This window comes from Sciurus vulgaris (assembly GCF_902686455.1).
Source record: "Sciurus vulgaris genome assembly, chromosome: 11".
Taxonomy (NCBI): domain Eukaryota; kingdom Metazoa; phylum Chordata; class Mammalia; order Rodentia; family Sciuridae; genus Sciurus; species Sciurus vulgaris.
Window position 1 is genome coordinate 39851795 of NC_136472.1, and position 15664 is coordinate 39867458.

The 15664-nt window shown below is 33.6% G+C and overlaps 1 protein-coding gene across 1 annotated transcript in view; it reads left to right on the forward strand.

Annotated features, from left to right (window-relative positions):
- Window positions 1-15548, forward strand: part of CCDC73 (coiled-coil domain containing 73) — a 192696-nt gene extending 177148 nt beyond the window's left edge. The window contains exons 15-18 of the mRNA XM_079103074.1: window positions 6631-6811; window positions 7932-9437; window positions 10602-10735; window positions 15049-15548. Coding sequence (XP_078959200.1) covers window positions 6631-6811; window positions 7932-9437; window positions 10602-10735; window positions 15049-15249 — 2022 coding nt within the window. The 3' untranslated portion in view covers window positions 15250-15548. The remainder of the gene's footprint in view (window positions 1-6630; window positions 6812-7931; window positions 9438-10601; window positions 10736-15048) is intronic.
- Window positions 15549-15664: the final 116 nt, after the last annotated feature.

Here is a 15664-nt window from a genome sequence, read left to right on the forward strand (position 1 = left end):
TCTTTAGAACTTTTTTATTGATCATTTTAGTTAGAGTATTTACTGTTTTATTGATCTTTTTGAAGAATAAGGTTTTGGTTTCATCAATTTCCCTCTCATTTTTGTTCATCTGCCATTTTGTTGAATTCCCTCTTATTTTTGTTCACATGCTATTTTATTTGATTTTTCTACTAACTTTCTTATTTCCTTAATTCTACTTACTTAGAGTTTAATTTGCTTTTCTCTTTCTAGCTGCTTACAGTTAAGATTTAGATTGATTCTTTGCCTTTCTTTTTTACTAATCCAAACTTTCAAAGCTATGCAATCTCCTGTAAGCACTGCTTTAGCTGTATCCTACAAATTTCAATATGTATTTTCATTTTCATTTGGTTCAGAATACTTAAAATTTTTCTCGTGAAGTATTCTTTGACCCATGAATTTAGGTATGACCTTTTTGAAGTCTGTTGAGGGATTTCCAAGTATTTGAAACTTTTCCAAATATTTTTCTGTTAACGATCTCAAATTTAATTTGACTGTGATCAGAGAACATTCTATATAAGATTTTCATCCTTTTAAATATATTTACAGTTTGTTTTTTGGCTAAGGTTTTTATCCATCTTGGTGAATATTTCATGTTCCCTTGGGGGAAAAACACATATTCTGCAGTTGATTTGTGGAATGTTTTATGGCTGTCAATTAAAGTCAATTTGGTTGATAATTTTGTTCAAATTCTATCGTGACTTTTTTTTTTAAGTTACTGGGGAGTGAACCTAGAGGCACTCTACCACTCTTCCACTCAGCCATATTCCCAGTCTTTTTTATTTTTTGTTTTGAGATGGAGTCTTAATGAGTTGCCCAGGCTGGCCTCAAAATTGCAATCCTCCTGCCTCAGCCTCCTGATTTATTGGGATCACAGGAGTGTGCCACTGTGCCTAGCTGTCCTGACTCTTTTTATATTTGTTCTATCGATTAGTGAGAGAAGAATTTTGAAAGTTTGAATTGTAACTATGAGTTTAATCTTTCTCTTTCCAGTTCTGTCAGTTTTTGCTTCATGTGTTTTAAGCCTTATATTTATTAGATATATAATTCATGATTTGTTATGACAGATTTATGATTGTTACTGCTTCCTGATTAATTAACCTTTTTGTCATTCGTTAAGAAATGTCTTTTTCTATCCAAGTAGTGTTTCTTGTCCTGAGATCTATTTTGTTTGATATTAATAAAGCCACCCCATTTTCTGTGATTAGTGTTTGCATTACATATCTTTTCATCTTGTTTTTAAAGGAATATTCATATTTTTATATTGAGTAATAACATGAGGAATTCCTCTCTTTTTCTTTGAGGACTACTGTTTTAAAAAATTATTATTAGGCAGTACTGGGGATTGAACCCAGGGGTAATTTACCACTGAACTACATCCCTATTCTTCTTTATTTTTAATTTTGAGGTGGGGTCTCAGTAAGTTGCTGAGGCTAGCCTTGGATTTGTGACCCTCTTGCGTCAGTCTCCTGATCCACTGATTCCTGATTCATTTGTGACCACCCATCTTATACTTTATTATTGTGGTAAATATACATAATATAAAGTTTATTATTTTAAAACATCTTTAATATGTAAGATTCAATGGCCTTAAGTACATTTAAGAGTGGGTATGGTTATATACTAACAGAATTATGTTTATATAAACAGTGGTTGGATTTGACCCTCTGGGCATAGTTTGCCAACCTCTACTTAGAGTTAAATTTATCATACTATAATTTCAAATAATATTATGTCAAATTTGTAATATTACATCATATTTTTGATAAGAAGCTTACAATACCATATTGTCATTTTCTCCTTCTTTTGTGTTATTTTTACTCTTTATGTTATTGTCAGTACACAAACTTCTTTTTCATTTTCTTATTTTTTTGGTACTGGGAACTTAACCCTGGGGTGCTTTACCACTGAATCACATCCCCAGCCCTTTTTATTTTATTTTTTATCTGGAGATAGGGTCTCACTAAGTGCTTAGGGCCTAGCTAAGTTGCTGAGGCTGGATAAGCTGCCATCTTCCTGCCTCAGCCTCCCTAGTTGCTGAGATTACAGGAATGTGCCACCATAACAGGCTACTCTACTTGTTATACAGCCTGTCCTAATACTTTTTTTCATTTTAGTTTATTTTTTAGAATTTTACTTTAAACAGTTAGATACCTGCTAAAGAAGTAAAAATTAGCCAGGCATGGTGGCACACACCTGTAATTCCAGCCACTTGTGAGGCTGAGTCAGCAGGAGGATCACAATTTGAAGCCTAGCTGCAGCAACTTAGTAAGACCCTGTCTCAATAAATACAAAATGTAAAGGGTGTGGCTTAGTGGTGGAGAGCTGCTGGGTTCAGTTCTCAGTAACACACACACACACACACACACACACACACACACACACAGAAAGAAAGAAGAAAATATTAGATTGTCTTTTATATGCATCCCCTACCCTTGTCATTTCTGTCATTCTTCATTCCCATGTGTGCCAGTTTTCTACCAGGTATCATAATGTTCCTTCAACCCAAAGAACTTTCTTTAATGTTTCTTCTTGTATATAACTGCTGTTAAGAAATTCTCTCAGCTTTTGTTTCTCTGAAAAAGTGCCTATTTTTCCCTAATTTTAAATGATTTTTTCATGGAATATAAAATTCCAGGTGGACAGGTTCTTTTTTCTTTCATTAATTAATAATGGGAGATTTAAATTCACTGTTTATTTGCTTGCATTGCTTTTGGCAGGAAGTCTAGGACAATTCTTGTATTTATACCCTTTGTTTATAAGTGTCTTTAACTTCTGGGTGCCTTTAATATTGCTCTTCCATGACTGTTTTTAAACAATTTGATTATGATGTACCTTAGTATGGTCTTTGAACATATCTTGTTTGGAACTTACTGAATTTCTTGCATCTGTAGATGAAGGTTATAGTTTTCATCAACTTGGGAGGATTTTAAGTCATTGTTTCTTTAGTTATTTCATTGTGTTCCCCTCTTCTTTTGTGGAACTTCATGTATATATGTTAGACTGCTTAAGGTTGTCCCACAGGTTACTAAAACTTTTCTGCAAATTTTTTCAGTCTTTTTTGTCTCTCTATATTATTATACTCATTAATATGTTCTGAAGTCCATTTATCTTTCAAAATACCTAAGCAGCTATTATTAAGCCTGTCTAGTAAGTTTTTATTTCAGATACTATATATCTCTCCAGAATTTACATTTGATTCTTTTTTGGTATCTTTAATTTTTCTCTGTGTGTTCATATTTTTTATCCTCGAACATTTAGAGTAACTGTTTTAAGGTTTCTTTGCTAACTTATATCTCTGTCATTTCTGTATTTGTTTTTATTGCTTTATAAAAAGTTACATAACAAGCAAAAAATTCATGCCTATTTCTGTAGTAATTTTTTTATTCATGAGAACATTTTGAATTTTACATTGCTGAGTGCTAGATTTTGTTGCCTTTAAGACTTGGTTTTTATCAGACACTCAAATTAATTGCAGAGAAGCAAGTCTCCTTCTGAGACTTGTTTTAAACTTAAGGGTGACTCTAGTGTAGCTCTTCTCTTTAAGGCTAGTTCATACTTACCAGAAGGTATGATCCTGCTGGGGCCTCTGCAGGAAGCCCCCAGGTGTTCAATAAGGTCTTTCCAAGGCTGGTCGGAACTCAGACTTTACCCAGACTTATGAGAGCTTTGGGGACTGTTCAACCTACAGCTCCCTGTAAATCTTGATGAGCTTTTTACTCCACACATTTCCACGACAGACCATGCAGTTTTCTAGAGCTCTTTTTCTGCAGAGCTCCTTTATCTAGTATTTTGCCTCACAAATTACAACCACCTCATCCTCTCCTAACTGATCTCTGGGATCTCTCTTCTCAAATCAGCAAGACTACCTTGATTTGCAGCTGCTCCCCACTTCCTTGTGCTGTGATGCAAAAAAATATCCCAGGAAGTAAACTTGAGGAATGGTAGGGTTCATCTCTGTTATAATTTGGATCTAGAATGTCCTCCAAAGACTTATGTGTTGAAGGCTTGATATCCACCTGGTGGTGCTGTTGGGAAGTGTGAAGACTTCATAAGGCGGGGCCTAGTTGGAGGAGATGGGTCACTAGGTTTTGTCCTTGAAGGTTATATCTTGTCCCCTCTTCTCCCTTCCCTTCTCATCCTCATCCCTTTCCCCATCTCCTTTTACCAGCTGCCATGAGGTGAGTAACTCTGTTCTGCTGTGTGCTCCCTTCCCCACCATGATATTCTGCCTCACCACAGACCTTAGTGATGGGGCCACGCAACCATGGACTGCAATCTCCGAGACCAGGAACCAAAACAAATCTTTCATCCTTTAAGTTAATTTTCTCCAGTGTTTTGTCACAGTGATAGAAAGCTAACTAACAAAGCCTCATTTTTCCCTCCTCTCACAAAGGTCTTACTGTGTGTAGTTCATTTTCTGAAAAATCTTTTTCAAACATTTTATCTAGTTTTCTAGTAATGTATAGTGGGAAAGCCAGTAAAGGACCAGTTACACTAGCATGACAAGAAGTATGAATTTTAAAAATCCTAGATATTAAATGTTCTAAGAAAGTGTACTATCTTAAAGAGCTTGTGATTAGTCCTCAAAGCAAATGTTCTTATTTTTGTAGTATACATTCTTTTCAGAAAGTTGTTATCAAAACTTGTGCTTGTTAACATTTCCTTTTCTTCATTCTTTTATCTATGTACCTATTCACTAAATATCTGCTTAATATTTCCTATATGCCACACACTGTGGAAGATTATGGGACTATAGTGAAGAAGACACATATAGTATTCCAAGGAACTTCCAATGTAGCAGGAAAAGCAGGCCAATGAGTAATTATAGTGTAGTGTGAAAAGTGCCAAAATAGCAGCAGATCTGGAGTAGAGTAATGGCCCAAAACCCCTTCAGGAGGAGCTGCCTAAAGCAGATTTTACATAGTAGGACATTTTTTAGCTGAGTTGTCAAAAATAAGAGTATTTTATAGATGGGGTGGTATTTCAACTGATGGAATAATATGAGTAAAAATCAGAAATGCAAAGCATTGAATATGGAATCTAGAGGGCTTTAGAATGGCTGCAGAATTTTGTAACCATTAAACAGTAAGTCCCCATGCTCCCCTTACCCCATTTCTAGTAATTTCTAATCTACTTTCTAACTTTAATTTGCTATTCTGCATATTTTATGTAAGTAGAATCATATAGTATTTATCTTCTTATGTCTAGCTTTTTTCAATTAGCATGTTTTCAAGCTTCATCCTTTGGTAATCTGTATTAGAACTCCATTCCTTTTTATGGTGGAATAGTATTCCATTGTATGGATATGCCAAATTTTGTTTATTCATACATACTAAAAATATCCTTCTAGGATCTCAAAACTAACATAAAAGGAAATCAGGATGTGCACCCATATTTACCCAACCACAGAGTTTCTGGTAACGACCATACTATTTTTCTCAATCTCCTTTTTAAAAGTCTCTTCCTCTGTCTCTCCCTTGGAAACATTCATCAGCATTTTATCCTTTGTCCTTTTTATTCCCCCCTCAAAATACCCTCTCTGTGAAGTCTAGTCAATGTACACATCTTCAATTGCTGTGTACCTGCCACTCATTTTCAGACCTACATTTACAGGTCATTTTTATCTCTTAAGCTCACATTCATACATCTAAAATTTATTACATATCACAATACATACTGTATTGTATTACTAACTTCCAATTCAGCAGGTTCAAACTGGATTCATATTTTCATCAATTCTGCTACTCCTGCTTTCTAGTAGCTCAGTGACATCCCAGTCACCTAGTTATAAAATGTGCACTTTTTGAGTAATCTTCTCTCAACCCTGTACAACTAAATATTGACCAAATCTTATTGCCATTACTTCATAAATAATTGAAGAGTGTATTTATTCATTCCTCTTCCTCTATCCTGGGATCACCTGGACTACTGTGGCACGCTCCTGATGCATCTCTGTCTCATGTACTGTCTCCCTTTTATTTAGTGTTTTTCATATTTCTAAGTGCAACCTATCAGTGATTCATGGAAATCTGACTAGTGGTTTGTGCCAAAATTTCTTTTAAAAATAGAGTAGCATGGGCTGGGATTGTATCTCAGGGGTGCAGTACTTGCCTAGCACGTGTGAGGCACTGGATTCCATCTTCAGCACCACATAAAAAAGTAAAATAAAGGTACTGTGTCCATCGACAACTAAAAAAAATTTAAAAATAAAGTAGAAACATCAGTGTATTTGTAGGAAATATTTTGGTGTACTCACTGAGTTGTAAGCATTCTCATAGCTGGTTTCAGTGAATGAAGTTTGGGGACATTAATCCATTCTTTATTCTGGCTAAATCTTTCTGATCAGATCATGTTTTTTATTCCTTGTTTAAAGTCCTTCAGTGACTTCTCAGTGTCTTCCTGGTAAGGTTGGAACTCCTTAGTATGTAACATGTTTAAAGGTTTCCATTTTATTTAAATACTATAAAATAATTTGTCCCATTTTCAAATAGAAATTGCTGAGTAGTTGAATTGAAATACAGATTCCGCTTCTCTCAACAAAGTTTGTTCAAATGTTTTATACTTAACAATTTTTTTTACATTAAAGGACTTTCTTTCATTTTACACTAGAATGTTCCAGAAATCAATCATGAAAACAGTGAAATAACCAAAAAACCAGAAAATACCATCATACAGAAATACGATTCTGGGCAAGAAGTAATGGAAGAAAATACTAAGAGTTTTTATTCAGATACTAAATACAGAGAGGAGAAGGAAAATAAAGACCTACTAGAAGAAATCATTACAGACGGTAACCTTAAAATTAAGGTTAATTCTAGCCTATATATTGAGATTTTTTTTTTTCCACAAAGGATCCGCTAAAGCACCATGCAGGGGCCCCTGTGGAATTGGGGGGAATAGTGATTGTAGTCTTTGCTTTGAGGACCATGTAGTTTAGTCTTTTCATTTGCATATGTCAACAAAACAAGCATCCTTCAAATTATTCTGTATAGTAAATATTTATCAGTAGTTTTGAGAAAAGGTACTATTTTAGCCTCTCCTCATTTCTTATTCCTTAAACCATTTTTGCATTCTTGTTTTGCGTTCATTTCTTTGAGAATGTTTTCTGGGTCACCAATAGCTTTCTGATGACTGACTAGTATACTTTTCTTAATTCAAATGACCCTCCTTAACTACTGAAATGATTTCCTAATGCTTCCATTTTGAAAAGAGTTGTTTAAAGATGGTACTGATCGAAGGTGAACCACCACTTGGTGGAGATGTTGTAGAAAGAATGGACTAAAAAAGCCCTTTGAGTCCTTAAATTTAGTTCTAGATTATTTTATCTTATACTTAAGATTTGTTATCTATGGGTAGAACATAGAGGAATAAAATTGATATCTTGGTTAAGTACGTATTCTGTTCATTTGCTCGGAACTCTTCCAGAATTTAAAAATATTTACAGGGCAGTGAATAAAAAAGTGATAAGTGTCAGACTCGAAAAAGGCAGCTTTTTCTTCACAATATTGCTGGACAGGGTATAATAAAAATTGGAGTATAACTTGTCAGAATAGATTGTTTACCAGTTATGTGTTTTATAAGATTGTACTATGTGCCCAAACAACAGACAAGAGAAATAAAAACCCTGTTGTAGCACCCCAGCTTACTTCCCCTTTAAAACAAAAATACTTTTGCTGTTGTGTAATAAAAATTTAATAGGGTAAAGCTGAATATGTAGCATCTACATATATGCTTGTTCTAATAAAGGGAAACTCAGTATTTATATAAATTGACATTATTATGTTTTTATAATTATTGGTCAGTAAAATATTTAAGGATAAATGTTTTTACAAAAACAGGTGACACATATGTTTTATAAAAGCAGGCATTAGTATATAATATAAAATTTTACTGTGTCTTCATCACGACAGGTTTACAGCTTTTCAAAAAAAGCTTCAAGAATGAAATTGATACTACTGTATCTCAGGATGAAAATCAAAGTGAAATCTCCCTAAGCAAAGCTCTCTGCCTAGATAAAGATGTAATTAGTCAAGAACAAACAGTGAATGTTACTCACTGTAGAAAATCAGTTACTGCAGAAATAAAAGACAAGGTAGGCTTGGAAAAAGACAATGAATGTACAGAATTTAAAGCACCAAATAATCTTTTTTTAGTGGTGGATCTATCAACAGACACCAAAAAAATACCCTTAGAAAGAACAGAAGGATTAGATCTTCATCACACAGGTGTACATCTGGAAACTGAAAATAACAGAGCCTCTTTTAACAGTGTTTTAAATGAGATGGCTTGCAATAGGAATAAAAGAGATATTTCTGAAAGTAAACCATTCGAACAACAATTCAGATTGCACCTAGAGACTCAAGAAAATGCTACAGAGAAGAAAATTACAAATAGTGACCAAACCAAAACAGATTTGGATTCATCTCTAGATATAAACTTGAATTCTGGTCAGTGTGAGAAATATAGATTTCAGGATTCAAGTCATGTTACCTTAGATGATAAACAGTGTGAAATAAAACAAATACAACTGTTAAATAAAAAAGGTGAGTACAGCATATTACCTTTTACATCAACTTCAAATGTTCAGCAAATATGTCATGATACTTCAGAGAAACCTGAACTTATTCCTCCCTGTGATGTTGTAATCAACCATCTCATTTCGTCTGCTGCCTTAGGTGATAATTTGAAAACGCTTAAGAATTCAGATAACAGTATTAATATTACACCTACAATGGTGAAATCCAACTCAAGCCCTGGAGAAAGAGCTGTGTGGAAAGATATGAATGATATGCAAAACTGTCAATTTAAGAATTGTTTGGGATACTTAGGAAACAATATCACCATTTCCCATCTTCAGGTTAATGATGAGAATAGTCATGCTTCACAAGCCAAAGATTTCAAAACTGATGTTCATATGAAAACTTCCAAGGAAATACAGTTTTCCAATGAGAGTCAGATTGAGGAGAATCAGATAACTGAAGCCGCAAGAAACGACCTCTTCCATTTTGTAAATGTTACTGAAACACAGCATACATTGTTAAATAATACAGAGAAAACAGAGGCATTAAATGGCATAGTTTCAGGGAAAATGTACAGTGAAGGTCAGCTGGAAGAATCAGGTTCATTTCACATAAAGCCATCTGGAGATTTAGTAAACAGAAGTGGAAGGTCAACCTTTGATCTTTTCACTTCAGATAAAAAAACTGAGAAAACTCCAGTGTACACGAATTTTTTAGACCCTGGTCCTTGGTCAAAAGTAAATCAAATTGAAAGTCAAACAGTGAGCACTTCAACTTCTAGCATTCCTTTGTTGCTGACAGAGAAACCAGTAGGTCCATCAGAAAACAAAAAGAGCATTTCAATGACTTTTTGCAAAAAAGTTGGTATGGATGATGACAGAAAGGATATTGAACCAGGTAAGAAAATAAGTTGTCAGGGTGTTAAAGACATTCTTAAGTTTTTGTTTGTTTTTGGTACTAGGGATTGAATCCAGGGGCACTTTACCACAAAGCTATATTCCTATCCCTTTTTTTATTTTGAGATGGAGTCTTGCTAAATTGCCCAAGCTGACCTTGAACTTGCATCTGCCTGCCTCAGCCTTTTCCTAAATTGCTGGGATTACAAGCATGTGCCAGCACATTCGGAAGGACATTCTTAGATTTTTTTAAAGGAAACTTTGTGGGTTTAACAGTGTACATTTAGACCCATTAAAGAAATGTGTATTATGGAAATCTTTTCATGATTTCAGATTTAACAGGCCTCTTTTAAAGAGCAAACTCAGAAAATTTTTAAAATAACATTTGGGGGGGCGGTTAAAACCAAAAAAATTACACTTGTTTACTAGTACCAGTGGGAAGTAATGTGGGGAAAAATAGAAAATACCAAAATACTGTATAACCTCATTTCCCAAACTGTCATTTTTTAATATAATAAAAGATTACTTCGGATTCTATTGAGTCAGTCAATTGCTGCTTTAGGGTCTGATGTAACACCTTTTATTCTCTCAGAGGTCCTTTCCTCTACGTTATGTTTCAGTGACGTAAGATAGAAGGAGAAACGTCTAACATTCTATAGAAATTCAACTTGTAAAATACTCATTAAACACACTGTATCTTTCAATTTTTATAGTTGATTTGTTTAACCTATTTACCAATGTCCACTGACCTCTTATTTTAAACAACCTTTTTGGGGGCTTGTTACTGCAACCAATTTCTTCAAATACAGTTTATCAATCTGGTGCTGAGCTTGTTCAAACTTTAGCATTACTAAAATGATCATTTTATAAATGTTTACATGAGTGGGCAATGTAGTAATCTGGAAAAAAAAGCATTTTAGGGGTTATTTTAGAAGGTGTTTATACCATCTTACTTTTGATGTGAAATTATAGTTATAGTTATTGTGAAATGAAATGCTTAGTATCTAAGAGGAAAGTCTAGGAAAACTAAGATTCATAATAAAAAGAAAGTTGAAATTGTTGCTTTTTAAATACAAAAGCATAGGATCAGAGAGAAAGTTCAGTCACTAAAATGAGTGCCTAGAGAATTAAATTCAGTTGTTGCCATTTCCTCTTTGTCAATCAGATACGAGCAGCATTAACAGAGTTGCTGACACTTTGAATAACTGGAGTATCCATCCAGATCCCAGGGGAGAGCCCAGTGAAGAGAGGAATGCAACTGCAAAGACTTTTTATGATTCTTCTTTTCCCACAGAACATGTAAGTCAATTAAAAATATTGCAGAGCAGACCTTAGTGAGCTAATTCTACAGATATGTGTAGAACTATATGCATCTGGATGCTTTAAGACCTAACTGATCTCCAAAATAATATCAAGAGGGCAACACGGCACCATTTTTCACAATTAAGGTTGATAGAAAACAGCAGGAAAAAGTCACAGTGTATAAATCAAATAGATACAATCCAGCCTGTTTTGGGAAGGAGAGTATGAGGCATCATACTATGTACTTCTACTTTTTAGTCACTGAAATTTAGAAACAGTGGCATTTGAGTGTTCAAAATTTTATATTAAAGATGTTTAAAAATAAGCTAAGCAAGTCTAGTTTTAAATAATGCCTTGTTTATATTATCTTTGGAAACTAAGTTTTATTTCAATTGGAATACAGTATGAAAGGATAAAATATTCATAATGTGATATGATAGTAAATACAAATGTATGTATTAAACACAGTATTTGTACAGCTCATATGGTTCCCAGGAGTCCATTTGTCAAAAAGAAAAGCAGCTAACTATGGCTGACAGGTTATTTGGTTAAATTTATAAGTTTTATATCTTGCACAGAACTTTAGCAAAAAGTCTGTACTGTTCAAGTCTTAAAGACAAGTGTAACTGACAAAGATGATCTAAAATGTTACTTATAAAACCAATTGCACAATGAGAGTTTGAAGTTACTGTATATTTTAAATTTTAGAGACACATTAAACAGCTTTCTCTTTAGCACATACAAAACTATAGCAATAACACATCCTTTACAAGTAACAGTTTTTAACAGTGTGCTTAATTTTTTTAATTGTAGAAACCCCAAAGAGACAGCATAACTCTTCCTTGGCACAGCTGAAACAAAAATCAGGATCTGCCCTTTTCACATTTTAAAAACTGAGCTCAGCAACAGTAGTCTAGTTTCAAGTTGGTATGCATAAGTATGTTTAAAATATGGTAACTTGAGATCAGTAAACTCTGCACTGGAAAACCTAAGTTCTGGTCTTGGCCAATTCAATGTCAGGGTCAAAGCAAAAGGAAGCTAGAGAGTAAAGCTAGACACCTTGTTGCTAATTAGATCAAAAACTCAATACAAAATAATCATTCTGCCTTCAAACATTATAAAGGTATGATGGAAAATTCAATTTCCTTCAACATGCATTTTTATAAGTAACCTAATAAGGAACTTCTTTGTGTCTAATTCCTGGTTTTCTTCCTGCAATTAATGTTGTTTTTAAGAATTTACATTTGTAGAATTTCTAACCTTTTGAAAGAAATATTCCCATAACATCCTGTAAATACATTTTTCTACTTTGCAGATGAGGAAACAGTGATATAAATGTAAAATTATTTTCCAAGGTCATACATAATCTGCAGTGGACCTATGCTAGATGTCCTGGCTCTTAGTCAAATGTTGAATTATGCTTTTTCAACTTTCATAACAGAAAAAATATTTTTTCTCAAAAATACTGGTGCATGTAAAACAAAACTCAGTTCACTGACTAGATATTTTCCAAGTGCTTATTATTATGTGCCAAGCACTATGCTGAGCATCATTATCCCAGTTTGAACTTAATTATGAGTTGTCATAGAATATGGGACAAAAAGTACATCTTCCTAGTAAGTAAAAGTGTACAGCAGAGCTACAATCATACCTTTACATGTGCTGCTTCTGCACTACAATGGCAGAATTAAGCAGTTGTGCAAGGCCTACAAAGCTCAAAATACTATCAGATTCTTTGTAGGACAAGTTTGCCAAATCCCTATCATAGATGAAGACAGATGAATTTTATATTTATAGCCAGAAAAGGAAAATAATTTATTTTTCAACATTTTTACACACTTCACACTAATTCTGTTACTCAGGTCAGGTATTAGGTGCCAATCCACTTTTCCATATGGGTTTAGAGCAACTTGAAAAGATACAATGTATTTTTTGTTTCTATTCTTGGAGTTAGGTTGGTAGTTTGCTGCAATCTTAATTAAATACAGGAATGAGGATGGAGAGAGGGCCCAGAGCTGTGCATTTATATTTCAATTCCTGGGCTGAAATTAAAGGAATAGTACCAAGCTGCGAGAAACGTCAAGTAGAAACAGGAGTATGAGGTAATAAATTTCTAAAAAGAAGGGAAATAGCAAAGAAATGTGCCAACATATCTGACAAAGGATGAAACTAAAATTATTGCAGTTGGCTGTAGAAACCTGTTATGCTATAAAGGACAGGTCTTGTTAAGTGCAAACCTTAATCTATATTATTTCTTTTTTCTATAGAGTCAATCCCTGTTCTTACCCCTCCCACCAAGTGGGTGCTAAAGCATATTTGTCCTTTTCCATTATCATTAAGATAAAAAGTAATAGAACAGTCAGGATTTTGGGAAATCACTAAATTGTGCTTTGGATGCCAAATATACCAAGCATTTTGGTGGAAAATTTGGACCATTAAATCACACAGCTCATCAGTCATTTTACTTCAAGATTAGATTTAGATTTCTAGTCTATTACATGGGTCACTTAGAATCCATGTTAGTCCGATGAAGTATATTGAACACACATACCAGACCATTATCAGAAATATACTCATTTATTAACTTTTTTATTCCATACTACTCATTCTTTCCAGTGATATAGCACCTAGGAGCTAAAAGAAACTGATGAGAAAACTGAGGCCCATAAAAATCGAATGACTTTAGTTTCTTGGTGGCCTTGACACTTTTCAAAGAATATTAGCAATTAAACAAATACAAAAGTGTCATCCCAAAAATCAGAGGCAAGACTTGGGATTGGTGATTTCCTGTAGAATTTTTCAGGGAGCCAAATAGAGCAATCTCTTAGGGAATGGTGTTTAAATTCTAAACATTTAAGTTCATGTAAAAAATACTTCACACTGAAAATGATAATGTTACTAATATGCCACTTTGGTTTACCAATAAAACTAGAGATTTTAATGTAAAGCAGTACTCATAGATTTTTCACAAGGATTTATGAACAAATGATACTAATTATAGCCTAATCTACAGTTTAAGTGTCCAACAATGTATTACATAGGCAACAATGGAATATGATAGAACCATTTTCTTAACAAACTTTAAAGAACAGGAGGAAATAACATGCTTTTCAAAAGAGCTATGTAAACCGATAAAAATATAATCCAAGTCTAAAAGGATCAGCAGATTTACATCACAATGTGTAATGGTGGTTGGGATCTTGGATGATACTTCTAAAATACTCATTTCCCTGGTGACAACACTACAGTAGCTGCTATCTGAAAAGCCATTTAATATTCCCTTTGAATAGAAGGTTTTATCTGGTGATATATGTGAAGACCTTCAAAGATTTTTTTCCATCAAATTACCTCAATCTTATTTTTAAGAGGGATAAACTGCTAACAATGTAAACAGTCAATAGAAGTTAAATTGTTTGTATGAGGGACTATTTTGCAGCCACTTAAAATTGTTCATGAACTATTTAAGACCTAGGAAACTGCTCACAGAAGAAAAGCAAGATAGAAAATTCTACAGAATAATCAATATGCTAAAACCAGAAAAAAGACAGCATAAACAATACCCAAATATTGACTGATTTTTCTGGATAATGGATTAATGATTTTTATGAATTTTTTAAAATATTTTTTGTCCACTTTCTGAATGTTCAATATTTTGTCAGGAAGAAAAATCTTTTAAAATGAAAGTTATTTTTTTAAACACAATTATTGTAACTATGATTCAATGCAGTTCCTGGAGACATGCCAATTTCAAAAATACCTCATTGCTCTTTCCTGTTTCTTCAACAATGGTACTCTGAAGCATGAGAGGAAGTTTTTTTATAGTTTATTTGTCTGAATTTTTAATTTTCTCCAGCTTTGATAAAAGATGTTTGAGGGGCTGGGGTTGTGACTCAGTGGTAGGGTGCTTGCCTAGCACGTGGAAGACATTGGGTCTGATTCTCAGCACCACATAAAATAAATAAAATAAAGGTCCCCTGACAACTTAAAAAAAAAAAAAAAAAAAAAAAAGTCTGAGAAGGGAAGGACATAGAAGATAAAACTAATTTTTATCTGCATAATTTTAAATACCTTCCACTATAAGCTCAAGATCTTCTAGAAAATATTTGTGGTATCCTTGGAATATTTTAGATTTTGAAGAGGTACTATATAAGCCTACAAATGCACATTGTATAGTACCAAAATTACTAAAGTAATTGTAAGCCAGCGTGAAAACCTTAGCTTTTATCACCTACTTGTAATTGTAGAGGCTTATAGGATTCTTAAAAAAGTCATTTGTATAATTTATTTGGTAAAACAAATATCTTTCCTAGGTGAATGCAAAACCTCTGATTTCAACTGTGCTACAAAGCCATTTTCAGGCAATCAAGGTTAAAGACACTTCTGATCTGGCTGCCTCTTCTGGTAATGACGACTGGAAGAGCCTCATGACAAATCAGATAACTGAAAAGTTTTTAAGCTTAGAAAATGACAACCAGCACAAAAAAAGAAAAGCTGAAGAGATGTTTGTTTGAAAAAATAGATTAAATGTTAACAGATGCTTTCAATGGTGAAATGATGTAGCTGAAACACTGGCATAGTTATTACTAGAATAAAATGACTTATACCTAAGTTTTACAATTGTCTTCAACTTTTCCAACTTTCTGTTGTTATTAAAATTGTATGTATCTTGTTCTGCAAATACATCATTTAAGATAGCTGTCCTTCATTCTGCAGTTTGCTGTTAAGCACCCGGTTACCCTTAATTAACTTCAAACTTTTGTCTTCTCTTCTGTATATACTTCTTTCAAAGTGCGTCTTGTTTCTTTAGTATCCTGACTTACAGTACTTAGGTATTTATCATATATAAAAGACAAAATGACCCTTTATAATGTGTTACTTTTTATCCTCTGGGGTTTGTGATTTTTCTTTAGATTTGAGACAATAAAT